Source organism: Stenella coeruleoalba (assembly GCF_951394435.1).
Source record: "Stenella coeruleoalba genome assembly, chromosome: 19".
Classification (NCBI taxonomy): Eukaryota; Metazoa; Chordata; class Mammalia; order Artiodactyla; family Delphinidae; genus Stenella; species Stenella coeruleoalba.
In genome coordinates this window covers 52,962,625-52,984,703 of record NC_137165.1, presented here as the reverse complement: position 1 = coordinate 52,984,703, position 22,079 = coordinate 52,962,625, and the positions used below count along the sequence as shown (strand labels likewise).

General features: G+C 54.8%; 1 protein-coding gene across 1 annotated transcript in view; it reads left to right on the top strand.

Moving 5' to 3' along the window:
- Nucleotides 1-22,079, top strand: part of MGAT5B (alpha-1,6-mannosylglycoprotein 6-beta-N-acetylglucosaminyltransferase B) — a 67,299-nt gene that overhangs the window by 26,127 nt on the left and 19,093 nt on the right. The window contains exons 6-10 of the mRNA XM_079905721.1: nt 358-528; nt 1,366-1,530; nt 2,242-2,411; nt 18,787-18,918; nt 20,302-20,435. Of these exons, the coding sequence (XP_079761847.1) occupies nt 358-528; nt 1,366-1,530; nt 2,242-2,411; nt 18,787-18,918; nt 20,302-20,435 (772 nt within the window). The remainder of the gene's footprint in view (nt 1-357; nt 529-1,365; nt 1,531-2,241; nt 2,412-18,786; nt 18,919-20,301; nt 20,436-22,079) is intronic.

Below are 22,079 nucleotides of genomic sequence, written 5' to 3'. Positions count from 1 at the left end.
GAAGAGGGACCAGCCAGGCCCTGAGCTGCTGCACCTCCACTGTTGCCCCTGGAACCTTGGCCGCATGTGTCCTGGACTGGCCTCATTCCCCCAGGGTCCTTCTCTTTCTGGGCCTGGGCGATGGTGGTCCTGTCTGGCCTTCCCTGAGGCTCTCAGCAGCCAGGACACAGGGCTGGGTCCTAGGGCCCCGGTCTAGTCTCTCTTCTCTGCTTCTAGCCTTGCTGCGTCTTTAGGGTGGGCCCCGGAGACCCTGTCCTGGGGGACCTCGGGGTCCCCAGGGACATGCATGCAGGGGCTCACCGAGGGTGCGCACGGGGCTGGCGCTGGCTCCTTGGCCCAGGCTGGCCCTCTCCACAGTGGATGCGTGCCCGCTGGACCTCTGACCCCTGCTACGCCTTCTTCGGGGTGGACGGCACCGAGTGCTCCTTCCTCGTCTACCTCAGTGAGGTCGAGTGGTTCTGTCCCCCGCTGCCCTGGAGGAACCGGACGGCCACCCAGAGAGCCCGCAAGCCCCTCCCCAAAGTCCAGGTAGGTGTGGGAGGTGAGTGGCCGGCACGGGGCTGCCAGCCAGCTCTGCCAGGTGGGTGGGCTGCTCCCAGCTCGCCAGCCTGCGGGTGCCCGTCCCGACTTCTGCAGGATGCTGCAAGCCGAGGCTGCTTAAGGGGCAGGCTGGGGCCCTGGAGGTGCCCCCTTAATGGACTGGAATAATGGTAATAATAGCTGTCACTCATCGAGGACTTCCTGTGTGCCACTTTATTTGTCCTTATGCAATCGCATTTAATAGATGACGGATCTGAGGTCTGGAGAGCTGAGTTAACTTCTTCAAGGCATATAGTTACTCTGGCTCCACTGAAGGGCGGCCTGGCTTCCCTGCCCTTGGAGCCCCGGCTCCGACCACTACCTACTGCTTCCTTGTCGCGGCTGGGATCCTGGGAACTGTCATAGCTGACCCGCTCACGAAGGGCTCGGGACGGGTGGCTGATTGGAGCTGGGCTGGGACAGACCAATGTGGCTGGGGAGTGAGTGTTGGGGGGAGGAGAGCTGGGCTCCCTGACTGTGGGGACTGGTGGGCCTCTCAGAAAAAGTGGGAGGGACTTCCCTGGCGGTCCAGTGGTTAAGACTCCGCGCTTCCAATGCAGGGGGTGTGGATTTGATCCCTGGTCAGGGAACTAAGATCCCATAGGCTGGGCGGTCGCAGCCAAAAAATAAAAACAAAAAACAAGAAAACAGAAAAAGGTGGAGAAGCTAGAACAGGCCCAGCCTCACGGGGAAGGTGCCAGCCCCTGTGCCCAGGGCAGTGGGTAATGGCGGTGTCGTGGCTGCTGGGTGGAGGATTAGAGAACTGAGGTCTGGACCCTCCTCCAGGCAGTTTTCCGGAGCAATCTATCCCACCTCCTGGAGCTGATGGGCAGCGGGAAGGAGTCTCTGATCTTCATGAAGAAACGTACCAAGCGGCTCACGGCCCAGTGGGCACTGGCTGCCCAGCGCCTGGCGCAGAAGCTGGGGGGCGCCCGGCGGGACCAGAAGCAGGTACCTTATCCTCTATGTGCATTGAAGGAGCTGAGCTCAGAGAGCTTAGGAAGGGAGCTCAGGGCCTCAGGCTGCCAAGTAGACACGGGGTCTACCCTTACAGAAGTTTTATTGCATTTGTTGGAATTTGAGCCGCGGGCAGGAGGAGGCAGAGTCTGGATAGATGCATGCGGTAGCCCTGGCCCTTTTCATGTTTGGGGCGGAGTGACACCCCCTCCGCCTTAGGAGTCATGCAGTCTGTAGACATCTTGTTTTTGTCAGGCAGAAGAGTCATGGCATTTGCCTGGAATGTTGGGAATAATGTAGCCTGTTTGGGGGAAGTTCCTTGGTTCATTGGTTCGTCCATCTGTCTGTCCATCCATCCGTCCATGCAATAAATATTTACCTGACTCTCTCATCACCCTGTTTATTTCTTTCAGAGTCCTTATCATTTCATGAAATTATCTCTTGTCTGTGTTTACTGTTGTCTACCTCTTCCATCTGGAATGTAAGCGCCCAGAGGGCAGGATGTGACTGTCTTGTTCACCTGTGTCTCCAGCGAGGTCACTCTGCCCCTTGGCCCCTCCGCTGTGCTCTGGTGCCAGAAAGCGCCCTTCCAGGCACAGCCTGGACACAGTGTCTTCCGCTGGCCGGGTCCCCCTGGGGCGGCAGGGCTGAGGGCTGCTGCTTCTCTGTGCTGATCCTTTGTGCCCTCACCCCCCCAACAACCAGGTCCTTGTCCACATTGGCTTCCTGACGGAGGAGTCTGGGGACGTGTTCAGCCCACGGGTGCTGAAGGGCGGGCCGCTGGGGGAGATGGTGCAGTGGGCAGACATCCTGGCTGCTCTCTACGTCCTGGGCCACGGCCTCCGGGTCACGGTGTCCCTGAAGGAGCTGCAGAGGTGAGTGCCGGGGGAGCGGAGGGGAGGAAGGGGAGTCCCTCGTCGCCCGGGAGCTTGTCGGATGGAGACATTCCTAATTCCCTCCTCCGGCTGCTCAGTCTGCCTCCTGCCCTTCCGTCCTCATCGCTGATGCCTAGTCATTTTGGGGACTGCACCAAGGGAGTGTATTTGCGTAGTGCTGTTCAAACAGGGTCCTGCTCTCCATCTCGGGGCTACTTTTGTGCTCAGGGACTGACCACTACTGGCTTGTGGAGTTGAGCCATGTCGCGCAGATGGGGTCCCCTCTGCCTGCTGTCCTGGTGGACTTGGTACAGCTTCAGGGGTCCTCTTCTGGAACGGGGCTCCTTCCTGGGCCTGTTCTGGGGGTTGGGGGCCAGGAAGACCTGGAGGGTGGTGAGGTGGGCCGGCGATGCCTACCCCTTCCAGTGCTTGCCTTTCCAGGGTCCCTCTGGTATTGTTGGAGGTGGGAGACTAGTGGTTAGAGTGGGTAGGATTGTGTGTGTGTGTGTGTGTGTGTGTGTGTGTGTGTGTGTGTGTGTGTGATGAGGTTTATTTTAACCACTATATCTGTGGGATGTAGAAATACGTAAGATTTTTCTTCTTTTATTTAATAATATTTATTATATGATATTTGATACATACAAAAATATATGTACCGTATGTCATGAAGTACAAGAATGGAGTGATCGCCCGTGGTTCTGCCACCCACCTTTAGAATGAGAATGTTACCAGGGCTCTCATGTTCGCCTGGGACTCCTCTTGCCCATCCCTCTGTCCTGCCCGCCACCCCCCACCCCCACCCCCGCCCCGGCCCTGGAGGAAACCTGGAACTTGGATTTTGTGTTTATCATTCTTTTGCTTTTTATTATTTATTTATTTATTTATTTTGGCTGGCCGTGCGGCATGTGGGATCTTAGTTCCCTGACCAGGGATCAAACCCCTGCCCCTTGCGGTGGCAGCTCAGAGTCCTAACACCTGGACTGCCAGGGAAGTCCCTCTTTTGCTTTTTTTAAAAAAAATTAGTTGTTTTTTTTCAAATTCATGTATCAATAAATAATATATTGTTTAGTTTTATTTTCTTTTTCTTTTCTTTTTTCTTTTTTTGCGGTACATGGGCCTTTCACTGTTGTGGCCTCTCCCGCTGCAGAGCACAGGCTCTGGACGCACAGGCTTAGCGGCCGTGGCTCACGGGCCTAGGCGCTCCGCGGCATGTGGGATCTTCCCGGACCGGGGCACGAACCCATGTCCCCTGCATCGGCAGGCGGACTCTCAACCACTACGCCACCAGGGAAGCCCTTATTTTCGTTTGGTTTGAGCTCTGTAAAAATGACATCTGCTGTCTGTAGCCTCCAAGACTTGTTTTCTCCACCTATTATTAGGTTTTAAAGATTTCTCCACATTGCTGCCTGTAGCCCTGTTTCATTCATGTTCAGTGCTGTATGATATTCCATTGTGCGAATGTACTATAATTATTTATCACTTTTTCCTGTCTGTGGACATTTTCCCCTGTTTTTACGAGTTATTATTTTTTTAAATTTTATTTACTTTTTTGGCTGCATTGGGTCTTCCGTTGTGTGGTCTTTCTCTAGTTGTGGCGAGCGGGGGCTACTCTTCATTGTGGTGTGTGGGCTTCTCACTATGGTGGCTTCTCTTGTTGCGGAGCACAGGCTCTAGGCATGTGGGCTTCAGTAGCTGCAGCCCACGGGCTCAGTAGTTGCAGCATGCGGGCTCTAGAGCGCAGGCTCAGTAGTTGTGGCGCACGGGCTTAGTTGCTCCGCTTCATGTGGGATCTTCCCAGACCAGGGATCGAACCCGTGTCCTCTGCATTGGCAGGCGGATTCTTAACCACTGCACCCCCAGGGGAGTCCTTTACAAGTTATTTTGAATGATGCTGTGGTGGACATTTTGTACATGTCACCTGGTGTCCCTGGGTCAGAGTTTCTCTTGGGTATAGACTGAGTTTTTTCTTTGGTATAGACTTTGGCGCACAGTTGCTGGGACTTAGGGTGTCTGAAAATTCAGCTTGACAAGAAAATGCCAACTGTTCTCCTAAGTGACTATACCAGTCCAGTCCTAGCGTGTGTAGGTTCCCAGTGGGATACATTCTTACCTGCATTTAGTGTTATCGGACTTTCTCGTTAGGGGTGTGGAGTGGTATTGTAGTATCTTGTTATGGTCTTAACTTGTACCCCTGACAGCTGATGAGGCTGAGCAGTTGGTTATATTTTTGGCCCTCCTTGTTTCCTCTTGATGAAATGCCACTTCACGTCATTTGCTCACTTTTCTGCCGTGTTTCTCTTTTCCATATTGAGTTGGAGGAGTTCTTTATATATTATGGGTATAAATCCTGTGTATAGGATATGTGTTTTAAAATCTTCGAAGGCTAATTTGTGGCTTGTCTTTGTAATTTCTTTATGATCTTTTGTTTTGTTTTAAGGAACAGAAGGTCTTAGTTTTAATGTAATCAAAGTGATCAAATATTTTCTTTACGGCTTGGGATTTTGTGCTTGGTGAATTTCTGTTCCTTTCACTGGCCTTGGGATAAGATTGTCTTCACTTTGTGCCAGGGCATAACTAAGGAAGGCCTCTGGGTTTTTCGCCTGCAAATGAACTTTTCTCCATCAGCCCATCAACTTACTCTCAGGTGGTTTTCAAGCTAGAATGTGATTCCTCTCCAGAGCCCTCCCACCAGCCGGATGGTCTGTTGGTTCTAGAAGTCTTTCTCTTTTTCTGATTGGCAGTTTGTCCCGACCACGAGTGCTGGTTCTGTGTAGCGTGGAAGTGTTGGAGAGAGGAGGATGCTGATGGGGACAGAGCCATCGACACTCCTAGGTCGACAGGGCCCAGGGGGCGCTGGTCTCGGGCAGCTAATCAGCCTCTGCAGTTCTCCCCTGAGGCTTAAAGTCTGCCAGTGACTCAGGTAGAACTTCTTGTGACCTCAGTCGAAGAGAGCGTAGGGGGAGAGGGAGGCTGAGACTGGGGTGTGCTTTGAAGGTTTACATCCCCATGGCTTGAAATTCACCCCTCTGGAGTCATCCTTTTAAGTTGATGCGCTTGTCTCCAGTAGGCCTAGTAAAGATGGAAAGTGTCTTCAGAGGGGAACGGAACATGTAAGTGTGCATGTGGAAGAGGGTCCGCTTTGAAGGGGGAGAAGGCGACAGGGACCGACGAAGGGGCTGCATGGTTGTGGCAGCGTTGTGAGGCCCATCCCAGGTCGGCGGTGGGGAGGGGGCAGCAGGTTCTGGGGAAGGAGGTGCCGCCTTGAAACGGCACCTCTGCCCCATCTGTTTGAATGTCACCAGAGTGGGAAGGAACTAGGCCGGGAGCTGTCCCCATATGCCGGTGCTGAACCGTCAAACTAGCTACCCGGTGCCGGGAGAGGGAACCGGCACATCCCTGTGGCATTTCGTCGTCAGACAAGCTGTTGCCATTGTGCGGGCCATTTCAGAGCGGTGTGCCCTCTCGCTGCCCACCAGAGCGCACTGCTGCTCGCTGAGCTGTGCCCGGCCCTGCTCCCCCCGATCCGAGGGCTCAGGAGATGTGTCTACACTGTGTGTGGAGCAGAGCACTGCAGAGGCAGCTAACATTTGCAAATAATGAAAAGAGGCATCTCTCCCTGGCCTTAAAGCTTCCTACGGGGAAACTCAGATGGGGTGGGGTGGGGGGATGGGGAGGGAGGAGAAAAGGGACCCGAGGTGTGGGACACCAAAGAGGTCTTAGGCCACTTAGGATGGCACTGCCAGTGCCGTGGGAAGCCAGACCTGCCTCAGGCAGAACAGCAGGCAAGGGTCGGGGGACCCTGGTCCCCTGGGTCACCAGAGACCCCAAGATGCAGTGGGAAGAATCCTGGGGCTGGGGACTGTTCAGAGCCCTCATCCCAGACTCTGCCACATACAAGTCCTCTGTCAGTGTGAAGCATCCTTCTGTCAACACCACGGACCCAGCTCCACCTCAAGGGTTAGATGAACTCACGTTTATCAAACAGCGCTGAGCTGGATTCCTCCCTTCTGACCGTGCATCTTCTGGGGCCAGAGAGGTGAGAACTTCCTTCCTTTACTGCTCCCTCAGGGAATGGGAAGGCTCCCGTGCATTTGGACAGCCCAACATCACACTTAGAGAACCGTCCTTCTGTCCTTCCGTGAGAGAGAGCAGGTTATGGCAAGTCTCCCTAAGAGGCAGGAATTTAACTCAGCTGTTCTGCTTCTCAGCCCGTGCTGGGGTGTCTCCTCTTGCAACCTGGACCCTGAGTCTTTACCTGCCCAGAGCACTTCCTCTTCCTCTGGCCACCCTGGCCCGGCTGGAGCTGAGCCTATGGTCAGTGAGGTTGCTTTTGCCCATCACAGGGCCCGAGCGGTGAAGATGGGGGTCACTGCACTTGGGAGGCCCTGAAAGTGAGGCCCTGGTGAAAAGTGCCAGAGTCTGAAATATGCCCCTGCTGCCATTTCTTTCACTCCACACATGCACCCACGTGCGTGCGTGCACGCCCCTGTACACAACCACACATGCACACCCTGTATGTGCACACCCCACGCATGCACACCCCTGCACACCCCTGCACATGGGCGCACGCCTCCACACACATGCAAACACACACCCTTGCACATGGACACGCACATACCCCGTGCATGACATGCAGCCCATGGCACACACATGCACACACGCACACCCCCAATGCACACACGCACACACCCCACAGAGAATCCATATCTTTCCACCAGTGTGTCACTTCCCGCCAAGCCTGTACGGATCTGAAATTCCCAGAAGCAGGGGATCTAGGGAGAGGTCGCCCCACCTCCGCTTGGCAGTGTGTTAAAGGGGCAGAGGCCCAAGGCTGTGCCCAGACAGCTCTGCCCTTGGCTCCCTGTGGGGTGTAGGTACAAGCAAAGACTCTTGCCCAGACAGGGCAGAACTGTGTAAACAGCTCAGTCACCTCAGGAAACAGTCTCAGGAAGACTCTTTCTAAATCTGTTAGCAGGTACAATTTAAAACAACTAAACGAATAAAAATTGAAAAAAAGAAAACCACCTTCCGCAGGAGACAGCACGCTCGTATCTATAAAATTAGCCGCGCCCGCTGTGCTGGAATTCGTTTCAGGTGCGATTCTTAACCCTGGCTGTAGCCAAGCTGCCTTAGAAATACACCGACCTTTGGACCCACTCTTGGCGTCTCTGATTTAAGTGATCTGGGCTGGCGCCGGGTATCAAGTCTTCAAAGCTCCCCCAGGCAATGTACGATCTAATGAGCAGTGACGGTTGGGAAGTAGGAAAGTTGAGGCTGTGGCTTTTCAATGCCCCCCCGCCCCGCCCCAAGTCTGGGTAGCAGGATAGCTGTGGGGTTAGGACATTGCAGAATGTGTGCATGGTCCCGAGAAGTAGGATTAGGGCCTGGGGTAAGGGCTCAGCGCCTTAAAGATGTGTGGCTTCCTCCCGAGCCTGCATTTGCACACTCAGAAGCACCAATGTTGCCCTTGGTTGCAGGGTCGGGGTCAAGTGGAGGGGCAGGCCAGGCAGGTACTCCTTGGAGGTGGCCCAGGTAGCGGGGCCTCTCGCAGCCCACCCAGGACATCCGTGCGAACCTCTGCCCTGGAGTGTACTTCATGCCACGCCCTTTCCTGGTGACAGCTGTCGGCTGGGGCTATGAGCTCCTCAAACTGATTCTTTGCTGGGACCACCCGGACGCTGCGTACATGCAGGCCTTTCCTCGAGTGGAGATTAAAATACAGATGTGATTTAGTTTGCTAAAGTTGCCATAACAAAGTACCACAGACTGGGGGGGTTTAAACAACAGAAGTGTATTGTCTCCTAGTTCTGGAGGCCGGAAGTCCGAGATCAAGGTGTTGGCAGGGTTGCTTGGTTCTGAGGGGGTGAAGGAGGACCTGTCCCAGGCCTCTCCCATAGCTTCTGCCGGTTGTTGGCGATCTTTGGTGTTGGTTGGCCTGTGGAAGCATCACCTCCATCTTCGCCTTTATCTGCACATGGCATTCTCTCTGTGTATGTGTCTGGGTCCAATTTTCCCCTTCTTATAAGGACACCAGTTATATCAGATCAGGACCTACACTAATGACCTTATTTCAACTTGGTCACCTCTGTAAAGGCTCTACCTCCAAATAAGGTCACATTCTGGGGTTTTGGGGGTGTGGCGAGGGGTGCACAGTGCAACCCATAACAAGACAGTGACCATTTGAACCTAGAAAGGGTTTGTGGGCAGAGATACCAATGAATACAGGCATGGCACTGCCATGGGTTCTGCGGGAGGCGGGATCATCTGCGGACCCCACCTCCCAGCCTTGTGGAGCTGTTGCATGCAGGTGGCACCAGGGTAACGTGAAAACAGGTCAACGGGATGTGAAGGTAATCCGAATTCTGAGAGTCGCAGCTTGGGTCCTGCCATAGAGCGTCTCCCTGGGCTGGCAAAATGCCCCTCGTGGGGAAGACCGCAGGACCAAGATGCCGCCTGTACATTTGTGCAGTTTATTCACAGGTGTTCATGGCAGATGTCTTGGCCACTGACTCAACGACGAGGCCAGACGGATGAGCCGCTTTTCTCTGCTCCTCGTGTTTTGGTGTTTTAATTAACCGACTCACTGGAGTGATGTTTGGGGCAATGCACAGAACCCACATCTGGCTTTACTGCTGCTAGTTGTTTCCGGGGTGAGAGCGGTGGCGTGCAGGGACAATGGGCCCTGATCAGACTGCAGCTTGGGCATGTCAGACAGTCCCGCCCGTGCCTTGCGCGTGAGACGGGAGGAGAGATGAAGCCAGAGCTCCTGTCAGCTGCATCTGAGACATCCTCGTGGATGCCCGGATCCACGGTGGGCATTTTAAAGTGAAGCCTTTCCCTTCCTGCCTGCCCAGAATTGGCTGTGCTCACCCATTTTATCTGCGTAATTTCAAGCATCATTAATAGTACATTGGCATGAGGAAAAATTACCAAGCTCTTCCTCCCTCCATGAGTGAAATTGGGTTTAGTAGAAAATTAGTTGACTTAACTGGAAAATAATGAAAGTTTGAGAGGAGAATGTTTAAATAAGGAGGACGAGGATGGGAAGCTCGGCTGTGTAGCCCCGGCCCCTGTGGAAATCGGTCTCCTGGCATTTTTGTTTGTTCAGTGTTTGTTCAAGGGAAATACTGGGGAGGGTCCCCGGAGAATGACAGAGGCTGGGACCACATCCTGTCCCTCGTGCTCAGCCCAGCTTGACCAAGCTGCAGCCAGTAAACCCTCTGAGGAGCCAGTCCAGGCAGGCCTCAGGGTTTGAACCCATTCAGATCTGTCTGTGACTGGCTCAAACTGGCCTGAACTAGCCAGCTTAAGGCAGCCACTGGGGGGATGGTGCTACCATTCTCTGGAGTGGGGGGAGGGGAGAGAAGAGAAGAGCACTGATTTTGGGGGGCACATGGGGAAGACCTTGAATCTGGGTTTAGACACGTCGAATTAGAGGTGCCCACGTGGAGGCAGCTGAGTGATGGGCCGCGGGGGCTCAGAATGGAGACAGCATCTCGGAGGCCGCTGGTAACTGAACACACGCGTGAATAAAATTGCCAAGTGATAGGGGAAGAGGCCTGAGAGCAAAGCCTTAAGAAACAGCAACACTGAAAGGCTTCTTGGGGAGAGAGGTGCTGGCAGAGGGACTGAGAAGGAGTGGGCACCCATGGAGAAGATGCTTCTAGAAGGAGGGTGTGGCCAATGATGTCACATGCTCACAAAAACTAAGAAGGAGACTGAAAAATGTCCCCGGCATTTGGTCACCTGGACGTCATTGTCAACCCTAGAAAGAGCCATTTTGGTTGAGTTGTGGGGACAGAAGCCAGAAATTTGTGGGTTGTGGAATGAGGGGGCTGCTGAGGAAACCAGCAGCGAGTTAGCTTCTTCTCCAAGGAGTTGAGCTGTGAGCGGGAGGAGAGAGAAAGAGAAGTGCGGGGACAGTGGAGTCGTAGATGGTGTGTGAGTTTCTTGGGGCTGCTGAAACAAAGTACCACAAACTGGGGGATTATTGTCTTCCAGTTCTGGAGGCCAGAAGTCCGAAATCAAGGTGTCGGCAGGGTTGGTTCCTCCTGAGGCTGGTGGAAGACTGTTCCATGCCTCTTCTAGATGCTGGGAGCCTCAGGCTTTCCTCAGCTTCTAGATGTCTGTCTTCTCCCAGTGTCTTCACACCATCTTCCTTCTATCGTGTCTGTCTCTGTGTCCAATTTCCCCTTCTTGTGAGGGCACTAATGACCTCACCTTAACTTGACCATCTGCAAAGACCATTTCCAAATGAGTCACATCCCAGATACTGGGGCTAGGACTTCAACATCTTTTGGGGAGAATACAATTCAACCCATAACAGGGTTTTGCATGTTTATTTTTCAAGATGGGAGAGTTGTAAGCATGTTTAAATGCTGGTGTGAAGGAGGAGGAGAAGGAGGAGTTGAAGCCACAGGAGGGAAGATAGTATCATGCATGGTGGCCCAAGAGGATGGCCCCCAGGAGGAAGAAGAGGCAGGATGTGGTGAGGGCACCGAGATGGGGCTACAGGGATGGAGGCAGGGGTTGCATCGTGCCCACTGATGCTTTTTATTTTATCTTTGATGTAGGAGGGATGAACATCTGCTGGGAGTGAGGTGGAGGGGGCGGGAGGTGTGAGGAGAGTGGACGAGACCAGAACACCCTGAAGGCCGCCCTGGATTTGTGCTGTGTTAGCCCTTAACAAAGAGATTTCAACCAAATATGGCAAAATCTTATGACTTGACAAGGCTGGGAAGTGGGAGCACAGATACTCATTATATCATTGTATTATTTTCTATAACTTTCTGGATGCTCAAAATATTTTGTTGTTCAATCCGAACGGGGGGGAAGAGCTGCATCCAGCATCTGCTTGGCGCTTAGCAGACCCTGGACACAGTGGTTCTTTCTCCCCCACCTATTCCCAGAGGAGGCGTGAGAGGCAAATGACTAATTTACACTAAAACACTGCATCCCCTCTCCCTTCTGGTTTGTTTGTTTATTTGCTTTTTTGGCTGTGCCACGTGGCTTGCAGGATCTTAGTTCCCAGACCAGGGATCGAACCCATGCCTCCTGCAATGGAAGCGTGAAGTCCTAACCACTGGACCGCCAGGGAATTCCCGCCTCTCCCTTCTTTTGCCTTCTTCCTCCTTGGGTTCCAAGGAGCCTCACTGGTCCCTGCCTTTCATCCTTCCCCGGGATCCAGGAGGGATGATTCCCTGCACCTCCCCCTCCACGCTGCTCTGAGCCACAAAGAGTGGGAGTCTGTCTCTTGCAAATCAAGGCCCCTAAGCCTTGACCTTGGCCCGAAAGTGTGACCTCACGGATGTAGTGGCCGAGGCGCCTTTTCCAGCTCCGGCCTGGTCCACACTGGGGCTGGGAGGTTGTAAAGGAAGAGTGATTTAAAAGAAATCACAGGCCCTCAGGAAAGGTCCACGCAACCCAAGTGGGGTGGGGAGAACTTGGGGGGAGTCAGAGAAGAAATGAAGAGGAGGGGTGGCTTCTGAAGGCTTTTGAAGGAAGTTGCTAAGGAGGTGGGATTCCTTCCGGGGGGCGGCGGGAGGGAGGCATCAGTACATCTTCAAATCTGAGGAGCCATGTGTTCTTGTAAACAGAGGTGGGGTCCTGAGCAAGGGGAGGTCTTGTCCCATGGCGGCTGGAGAGGTGGAAGGCGGACAGTGGGATGAACTTCCTGGAGACTGAAGTACCCCCCACAGGAGGGATAAAACTCCACTGTCTGGGCTCAGAGCAGGGGCAGGGCCGGCCTGGGACTCTTTTCATTCCTAATGAAGCTGGCAGAAGCATAGGATGGTACGAATAACCCCTAGCACTCCTTCTGACTTCCCCGAAATCATAAAAGGGCCCCTGGGCAAGAGAGGATTTATCTTGGGAGCCAGACTGTTCTGGAACGGACCCAGATTACCCTACGGTTCGTGGCGGCACTCCAGGGCTGTGTCTTTTCTTTAACCCGAGTCCCCCACGGGGCTTGTTCCAGTGGGACTGAGAGCAGAGTCTCACCCATCTTTGTTTCCTCCATGGGTTGGTTCCTCACAAAGGTTTGTGGAACTGGATAGAACAGCGAGGGCCCCTAGGACCTGAGAATCCCCAGAAGAACTGAAAACCAACATCCCAGTGGCAGGCCCCACCCCAGAGCGAAGAGGTGGCACCTCTGGGACCGACCTGGCCATCAAGAGCCGACACGGGCTTCAGTGACCCTCACCTGCACCCGGGCCTGAGAGCCACCTTCACTGAAATCCTGGCTTGGACGAGAGAAGCCTTGATTCACGCGCAGCGTTCACGTGCATTGTTACATAAATGGGGGAAGGAGGCAGGGGACAGCCAGAGGGACGTGTTCCCTGCCCGGCGGCCCCCAGCGAGCTGGAAGAATGAGTCTGTCATTTCACCCGGCTCTCCTGGGAGCAGCAGCCATATTTTTAGCCCTGGGTTTGCTTACGAGGAGGGAACGCTGGGGAAGAAAGTGTCGGCTTTGGACCACAGGCCCAGTGCGGGCCGCCCAGTGCCGGCCGCCCAGTTCCATTTCCGAATCCTCCTGCCTGTGTTTCCTTTGGGCTTTGGCCAAGGAGTGGCTTTTCCTTTGAAGTCCCTTTTCCTCTGAGCCCTGACTCCACTGGGGACCTGACCGTTCTCTTTAGCTGTGATCCCTGACCCTCCGAGGGCCCTGGGACACCTGCCTTTTCAGGAGACGGAAGCTGCGGGTGAGCCCATCGTGAGGGCTTCGCAAGGCTGCTTTCGTTGGCTCAGGAAGGTCAGCTCAGGCTGGGCAAGAGAAGAAAACCCTGCAGGAAAATTTAATTCCTTCCTTGTTAGTGATCCTAACCTACCTGCTAAAGCAGCTCGTTAGAAGGCCAGTTAACTTTCTGGGTTTATTTCTCTGTGGTCCTCACGCTCTGGGGAAGGGGCGGCAGCCGCTCTAACAATGGCCATGAGAGAGAGACGGGGTCAATGCCTTAGTGCTCAAGGGGTGGGCACCGGACGGGGTCAGAGGGCTAGCAGGCCCCAGAGGAGACAAAGGTCCTGGGCTGCCCAGGTGGGGTGTTCCCAGTAATGAGAAGGATCCAGGGAAGCTGAAGTTCCCCATGGGCACTTAGCGCCTGGAGGCAAAGATCTTTGAGGCTTTGTAGGATTCTTTTTAATTAGGTCCATCCCACACAGAGAAGACAGAGAGGGAGAGAGAATAGTTTGTTCCAGAATTTGAGCACTACCTGGAGAGATTATTTCTAGCCACAGACCAAAGGCACAGGGAGAAATAAAACTGGAGAATTTTTAGCCTAGAAGGAGCCGTGGAGGTTTGTCCATGTGTCATGGAATGGGAGCGGAGGTGGACACCAGAGCGATTCCGTGTCTGCGCGAGGTCACCCAGCGAGCTCATGCTGCAGCTTTGCGCCCAGGGCTGCTCTTCACCGTGTGGAACTCAGCATTTTGATTCCTAGCTGAGGTTCGTTTTTGTTTTCTTTTGGGCGTAGATTATATTTTTTTCTCTGCCTTGTCCCATTTGCCCATTCACCTTCTGATCTTTTAGCAAAGAGTAACAGTCACCCTGCTTTGGCTCTTTGCTGAGCCCCTACATCGTGGGGGGCCCTGGAGAAATGGGGACACGGGTGCCTTTGGGAGACAGAGTGCTGGGCGTGCACTTGTGCGTCTGGGCACGGAACCGTGAGTGTGGACAGTTTGGTTTTGGCTCTTAAAAAAAAATCGTAGTAAAGTACGTACAACGTAAAATTTACCATCTTAACCGTGTGCGGTTCAGTGACGTTAGGTTCGTTCACAGGGTTGTACCCATCCCCACCATCCATCTCGAGCCTTTTCCCCTCCCCAGACTGAAACGGTCCCCATTAAACCCTAAGTCCCCACCCCCCACTGCCCCTGACAGGTTGGCTTTCAAGGGTGGATTAATCTGGGTTGGGCACTGGGACCAGACGACCAGGTGACCTACAGAAAGGCTCTTTTTCCCTAGATCACTCCTTCCCCCAGCCCCTTCATCTGTATTTAGACTCCCACTCAGGTGGCCTGGGGACATTTGGAAATTCATTCCAACCACCCAATTTGGCAATTCCACGGAAACTTCCCAAGCATTGTGGGTGGTAGTGGGCGGGCAGGGGAGGCTAAGTGGGTGCATCTGAAGCCCCTTTGTGCTGCTTGACCCCCTGTCACCAGGGCCATGGGGGTGGGGAAGCTCTGTGAGCCCCTCCCGACACAGTCCTGGGCTAAGAGTCGGAAGAGAAGTGAACTTGACATTGGAATTAGGAAAATGTCTGGACAGGGGCCTTTTGAGGAGTCAGCACGGAAGGTGGAATTGTACAGCTGAGCCTCCCTGGGCACCTTTGTCTGAAGGTTGTCAAGAGACAGCATTTTTCAATTCATGTCACTGCTCCAACCAACCACTTAGAGTAAAATTGCCCATAAAAGTGAACTTAAATTACAAGTGATGAAACCACAGCCCCCTCTCCCCTCGGCTGACCCCCTGTGCTGTCCTCGGGATGAGCTAAGATTCCTTGTGACAAGAGTAGTGAGGAAGCTTCAGACACATTTCCAGTGAAGTCACCGTGAATTGAAAATCTTTGTTTTCTAGGGCTGGGGGGACTGTGGGTCTCTTTGTTAACTCCTCCTGGGAAGAGGACCTGCCGTCTCTGGACCAATTTGTCTCTCCTCCTCTTCTTCCTGCTGTGATGTCCTTTTGGGACCCGTGGGGCCACTTGTGTCCAGTCCAGGCCAGGAGGCTACTCAGCTAATAACCCTCGGCGACGCCCATCAGCCCTGGGCCCCTCTCACTCACCCACCCCCTCTCTCCTAACATGCTTTTCTTGACCATATTTTCAACCTTTAAACCAGTTCTTCCAGGGGTGGGGGGATGGCGGGTTCCCATGGTTCATTACCTTGTGAATTCGTTCATGAACACAACAGTACTTATTGGGTCAGATCCTGTCCCAGCTCTGGGCTTTCAAAGATAACCTGGCCCTGCCCTGGAGGGGCCCCGGTTGTGAGCAGGTGACTCAGGGCAGTGCAGAGGGATGGTGGGGAGGGGAGTGGGATGCTGGGGCAGGGGGATCGAGGGAGAAGGGCGTCTCACTCTGACCAGAGGTCCAAGGAGGGCTTCCTGGAGGAGGAGGCAAGGTTTGAGTCCAGGAACAGGAGGTGAGAAGTCTCTGGAAAGGATCGGATGGAGCCAGGGATGACTGACCAGGTTGACATCATGGAAAGATCTCTCTAGAAAAGAGTCAGGCAAGAGAGGAGGGAGGCAGAATGGAGAGGAAATTATCTCAAGATTCCAGCTGAAAAATGACCGTGACCTTAAGTGAGGCGTGTGTGTGTTGGGTGTGGGGATGGGGTAAGGAGTTGCCGGATTTGGAAATTCAGAAGGTGAACCTGATGACTAAAGTAATAATAATCAACGGAACCTTCACTCTCCTTGCCCCACTCGATCCTACCAGGAGCCCCGTGAGGTAGGCTTTTTTTTTTTTTTTTTTTTGCGGTACATGGGCCTCTCACTGCTGTGGCCTCTCCTGTTGCGGAGCACAGGCTCCGGACACGCAGGCTCAGCGGCCATGGCTCATGGGCCCAGCCGCTCCGCGGCACGCGGGATCCCCCCGGTCCGGGGCACAAACCCGCGTCCCCTGCCTCGGCAGGCGGACTCTCAACCACTGCGCCACCAGGGAAGCCCAAGGTAGGCATTTCTATTTGTCTTTTGCTGATGAGAAAAATGAAATCCCTAGAGGCTAGTGGCCCCTCCAAAGTTAGCAACAAAACTGGGACTGGGGCCCAATCTCTGCTGGCAGCCCGGGGCTCCAATTTCAGGATGTCACTGTGGTCCAGTGACCCACCATTGTGCTGTCTGATGCCCGGTGGCCCTGGGGAGGAAGGAGAGCTCAGTGGGTGGGAGTGTGGGCGCTGGAGCCCACTGCCTGGGCTCCAATCCCAGCTCCACGCCTTCCTGGCTGTATGATCCTGGGTAAATGACTAAACCTCTCTGTTTCCTAATCTGTAAAGAGGGGAGCAGGATGGGAATGGGTCTGATCTCATAGGGTAGCTGCCCAGATGAAAGGAATTGAAGAATCGATGAGTTGAAAGCACGTAGAATGGTGCCTGTGTTCAAAATGGTAGCCATGAAGGTGAGGAAGACGACACAGGCTCTAGGAAGTCAGTGTGGGGTCATTTTCCCAGGAGAGGGCTGTGACTTGCTTATCTGGCCTCTCAGTGGCCCTGGTGTCTGGGTCTGGGGCCAGGGGTGGGGTCAGGGTTGAGGCAACCAGAGGAAGCGCCCATGACTCTGTTGGCACCACCCATGGCCACAGAGGGACAACATGTTGCCTGGTAACCAGCCAGAAAGGCAGTGTGGGAAAATGAAGCATGTGACTGGTGCAGGTAGCAGCAACTAGACCCACCTACGGTTTGTATTTTCAGAATCGTCTTAATTTTCCCAGACCCAGATTCCATGAGGGAGGAGCAGCCACCCGCTTCCTCACTTCTGCAAGAGGAATCATCACCTTGTCTTTCTATTTTTGGTTCTCAATTGAGTGGAGGAAGTGGGGAGGGGGACCAGGGTCTGTCCTAAACCCGGAGCTTCTGTAGCCCAGGACAGAAATGATGCTCCGTCTGACTGGAGGGCTTTGGGCTGTGGGAGGCAGCCACACTGGAAAGAAAACAGGGATCCTACAGAGGAGAATGTAAAGCCTGCTCACCACTTAAAAATACCACCAAATAGTTCATGCAGTCTCCAGGCTGTGGGAACTGTTTCCTGTGATGGCTCCAGACCCCTGGGGTCCTGGGCTTATTCCCCTTTGCTTTCTGAGTAATTCAGCAGAAAAGCTGAATAAGCACGTCCTGCCTGAGAAGCCCTGGGTTTGAGAATCCTGTGTGGCCGTCTGGTTGGAAAGAGGGGCTCATTGGAGGGTTGGACGGGTGGAGACAGGGGTGGGGGGGTGCTTGGCCATTTTTAAGTTTATAGATAAGAAACGGGGAGAAAATGGTTATAAGATTTTTGCACTCCTCTCTCCCCACTTAGCAGCAAAGGTTCTACCACTGGGGGAGCCAGCGTGGGGGAGCTGCGTGAGGCTGGGTGCGCTGGCGGGGGGAGGGCATGCCCTTCTCTGCTGGCCACAGACCAACCCCTGATGCCTTGATCCCCGTCGCCCGAAGCTCCCCGTGACATCTTTCCATCATGGCCTTGTCATCAGGTTATCATCAACATCGCTGAAAAGGCCGCGTTAGGGCAGTTTGCTCAGTGGACGGTGTTTACCGAGCCTCTGTGGGTGTCTTGCTGAATGTGCGCTCGATAGTGCAGAGGCGTCCAGGTGCTACTTTCCCACATGGCTTGAATTGTCTCAAGGAGCTGGAGATGCGACCCAGGGAACTGATGATAACTGTGGCCTTTTGCCATGTGGATCCCTGAAGGGGCTCACTGGGAGGTCTCACGGATGCCTTCCAGCATCTGGACCACGAATCCGAGGGAGGCGGGAATGGGGGAGGTGGGCAGCTGCTGGGGGGCTTCCCTGGGGGCCGACACTACTCTCTGCCTGGCTCAGCCGCTCAGTACAGACTGACTGAGTCATTCATCTGAAAGCCGCATCATCTCTGCAGGGGGTGTGTAGTCAGGCTTAGCAAAGGCTCCCGGATGGTGGGCAGGGACATCCAGGACAAAGTTCACGCTGGCACTGTGGGGGCCAGGCAGGGGGCTTTGAGCCCGTCTCCAGGGAGGTGGACTGGGCAGATGGGAGGCCGTGTCCTTCAGGCTCCAGTGAGATGCTCCAAAGTCTCCACCTGGGTCACCAGTGGCAGCCCTGTTCCCGTATGAAAGCCTGCGAGTAAGTGACCCAGCAGGCAGGGTCTGCCTGTGGGGCAGGGCTAGGCATCTCCGTGGGCCAGGAGCCAGTCAGCAGCGCGGGGCACAGGTTTGGGGACCCTTCAGCCGCTCACAGATGCTGAAGCTGCGCTGGGGACCTCGGCAGGTGTTGATGGCACCTTGTGAACATTGGGTGCAAGTGCCCCCTCTGGGTGGACACAGCCCTGCAGGGATCAAGTTTGTGCAAATTAACAGAAGGTGCTCTTTCCTTCTGGCAGGTAGCCCAGGCCAGGAACAGTCTTGGCAAGCTAGCCGGGGCTGGATCTCAGTCCCATTTGCCCCTCGTTGGAGTCTCTTGTGCAGTGAAAAACCTATACAACCGTACATGGCTGCCCTGTTTGCTTCCTCTCCAAGAGTTCGCCAGGATTCATGCACTGACCTCACTTTCCTTTACAGTGTTCTCCCCGCCACTTATTCTGGGCTATAGGAACAAGGGTGGGCTCCAGGTTCCCCCAAGGCAAGCCTGTTTGGGAAGAGGGCTTTTTGCTGTCTGTGGGTCCCTCTCGGGGCTCAGACTCTGAAGGGTTCTTCTCTCAGTAACTTAGGGGTGCCGCCAGGCCGGGGGAACTGCCCGCTCACCATGCCCCTGCCTTTCGACCTCATCTACACCGACTACCACGGCCTGCAGCAGATGAAGCAGCACATGGGACTCTCCTTCAAGAAGTACCGGTGAGAGGGCAGCGGGACTGTGGTGATGGCCCATGGCAGCCCCCGGGGTCTGGCTGCCGGCTGGTCCCCAAGGTGGGGGATTGCACTTTCCCAGGTTCCGCGGTGGAGAGAAGGCTCCCCTCCCCCACTGCCTTCCTTCTCTGACAGCTCTGCCTCCTGACTAAGGCTGACTCAGATGACAATTAATAAACCACAGCCAGGCGATCCAGGCCCCTGCGCTGCTGGACAGGCTGGGGGGCAGGGTCAGAGCTGATCCAGATGGAGGGGGCAGAGGAATTGCAGGGAGTGGTGGAGGGGAACAAGGCAGGTAACGGGGCGTGACCTCTGTGGGTGGGGACCCAGCAGCCCCCCACCCCGACTCCCTCCTCCACCCCACCCCCTCCAGGGCAGGAGGAAGGCCGATGCCATAGCTCTGTCTCTCTGCAGCCAGCCGGGTACGGGGTTTAATTTAGCACAGAGAGCCCTGCTGTTTATTACGTTTGCTCTAGTCTCATTGACTATCCCACATGATTTTATTAGGGGAAAAAAACGTGACAGGCAGCATTATTGTTTTTATTATTAATGCATGTTCTCCGTGCACTGGGGGCCTCTTCCTGCCATTCCCGCCTCTTCCGGGGCAGGAGTGCCGACCTCAGCAGTCTGGACAATTCTGGGTCACCGGCAAGGACTCTGGGTGAGGGAACTCCTTGTAGGGGCATCTGAGTCTCAGCGGTTTTCTTCAGGTGCCCACTCCGGGGTGGCCCAGATGGAGGGAGAGTTTCTGGGCTTTGGCCCATTGACAGCAGCCTCAATGGGCCAAAGGGTGGGACAGAACCTCCTCCGGCTGGGAGGCCCACCTGAAGTGGCCACACTTGCAGGAGACTTTGAGGCACGATGGGCATGATGGGCCCGTGGCAGTGGCTGGTCCCTCTGAGACCCTGATCTTCTGCATCTCAGCCTAGATAACCCCGGCACATCCTGCGGGTGTCAGGCTCCTGGGCAGAGGGACTGTGGACCCCCTGCCCAGGAAAGTAGAAATCGTACAAGTGACCCCTGGGGCAGTGGGGAGGGATCCCATTCCAGGCTGGGCCTCCCCTTCTAGGCTCCCCTGGGGCAGCTGTAAAAACTGACAGTTTCTGAGTTAGTGGTCCCTGGTTCAGGTGTATCATTGAGACCCTGAGACAGTTATCCCCATTTCACCAATGGGGAAGCTGACCCAGAGAGGTTAAGGCACTTGCCTGTGGTCACACAGCCAGCTAGTGTCTGAGCCCAAGCCCTGACCACACATCACACTATCCTGACCAGCCACCTTTGGGTTACAGAGCCCACGGCTGGCACAATCCTAGCCCAGGGAGACACAGGGAGGTTGGTGACCCTGGTTCCTGATCCCGGGGGGGTGGACAGGTGCCGCATCCGGGTCATCGACACCTTTGGGACGGAACCTGCATACAACCACGAGGAGTACGCCACCCTGCACGGCTACCGGACAAACTGGGGCTACTGGAACCTCAACCCTAAGCAGTTCATGACCATGTTCCGTGAGTGTCCGGCTCTGGGAGGCGGTGGGGGCCTCTCCGAGGTGGCCCGGGAGGAGGCAGGCCCCATTCCTTCCTCTCCTTCCTTTTGGGGCCTGTGCGGGGAGGGGGGGAACACACCCCCTTGGCGTGTCCCCTTGGACGGGAAAGCCTTGTTCCCCTCTCTGCAAATGTGTGAGCCACAGAGGAAGCCTCTGGGCTGTGTAGGGAGGGGGCAGCCTGGGTGCCGGGCGGGGGGGAAGCATGGTGACCTTTCCAACACCCAGAGGACGCAGCCTTTGTCCTCCTGGAGCACACGTTGCTGTCTTGCTCTCGAGAGCGGCTCAGCAGAGGGTTCCAGAACAAAGAGGGTTCCATGGCCTTTGAGAAAGAGAGACATTCCAACGTGGAGGGAGACTTAAGTGAGTGGCGAGGGGGCAGCAGAGGGAGGCTTTCTAAGCAGAGGGAACAGACGTAGTGAAGATGGATATGGAAAGAACGGAAGGTTCTGGAAATGCAAATGCTCCGGGAGGCTCCAGCGTTGGGGATAATGGGAAGTAAGGCTGGGGGGTGGGGTGGCTGGGGCCCCTGTGGGTGACGGACTTCGGGCAAGGGATGCCATTCGAGCTGAGCTTTCGTGATTTTTTAAAAAAATTATTTATTTATTTTTGGCTGCTTTGGGTCTTCGTTGCTGCGCGCGGGCTTTTCTCGAGTTGCGGTGAGCGGGGACTACTCTCGTGTGCGGGCTTCTCATTGCGGTGGCTTTTCTTGTTGTGGAGCACGGGCTCTAGGCGCGTGGGCTTCAGTAGTTGTGGCTTGCGGGCTCTAGAGCGCAGGCTCAGTAGTTGTGGCGCACGGGCTTAGTTGCTTTGCGGCATGTGGGATCTTCCCAGACCAGGGCTCGAACCCGTGTGCCCTGCATTGGCAGGCGGATTCTTAACCACTGGGCCACCAGGGAAGCCCGCTTTCGTGATTTTTAATGAGACTTTAAAATATATACGCACTGACCTCCCCTCTTACATGCAGCGTGCTGAAAATAATTTAACCTTTTCTTGACAACTCGGGGCCAATGCTCTGTCTCTCTGGCGTGGGGCCTGCCCTGCGGGGCCGGCAGAGGTGTGCGGAGCCACGTCCCCTGCTGAGTGGCCCCTTCTCCTGTCGCTGTTTGGTGTGGCGCCTTTTCTCCTACTTGGGAGACTGTCAGCTGTCACTTTTGATCGTCGTCAAGCTATCTGCATCCAGCAGCATCTTGGATGTCTAATTGGCGGCTCTTTGAAGGCTGTGGGTCAGAAAGCCGGATAAGCGCCCTCGTTAGGATTGTCTCTAAAAAGAGTGAGCTTGGTTCCAAGCAGGGTCCCGAGGAACTTGCTCGTAAGTAAAGTAGCTGATCTCTGCTGAGCCTGGCAAATGAATGCCTCCCTTTTGGGTGCTGAGGGACTCCTTTTGTATTACTCTGCAGGTTCTAGGCTGTATTAGAGGCAGACAAGATTTCTGAATAATACAGGAGTAATGGCTTGATTGGATCCCAGAAGGTTGGGAAGGTGGAAAGTTTCCTTGGAGCCCAGATGAGGAAACTGAGGCCCAGAAAGGTGGAATGTCCTGTCTGAGGTCACATGGCTCTGTGGGGACCAGACTCCCTCCCCATAGCCCATTGCAAGGTTGTATGAG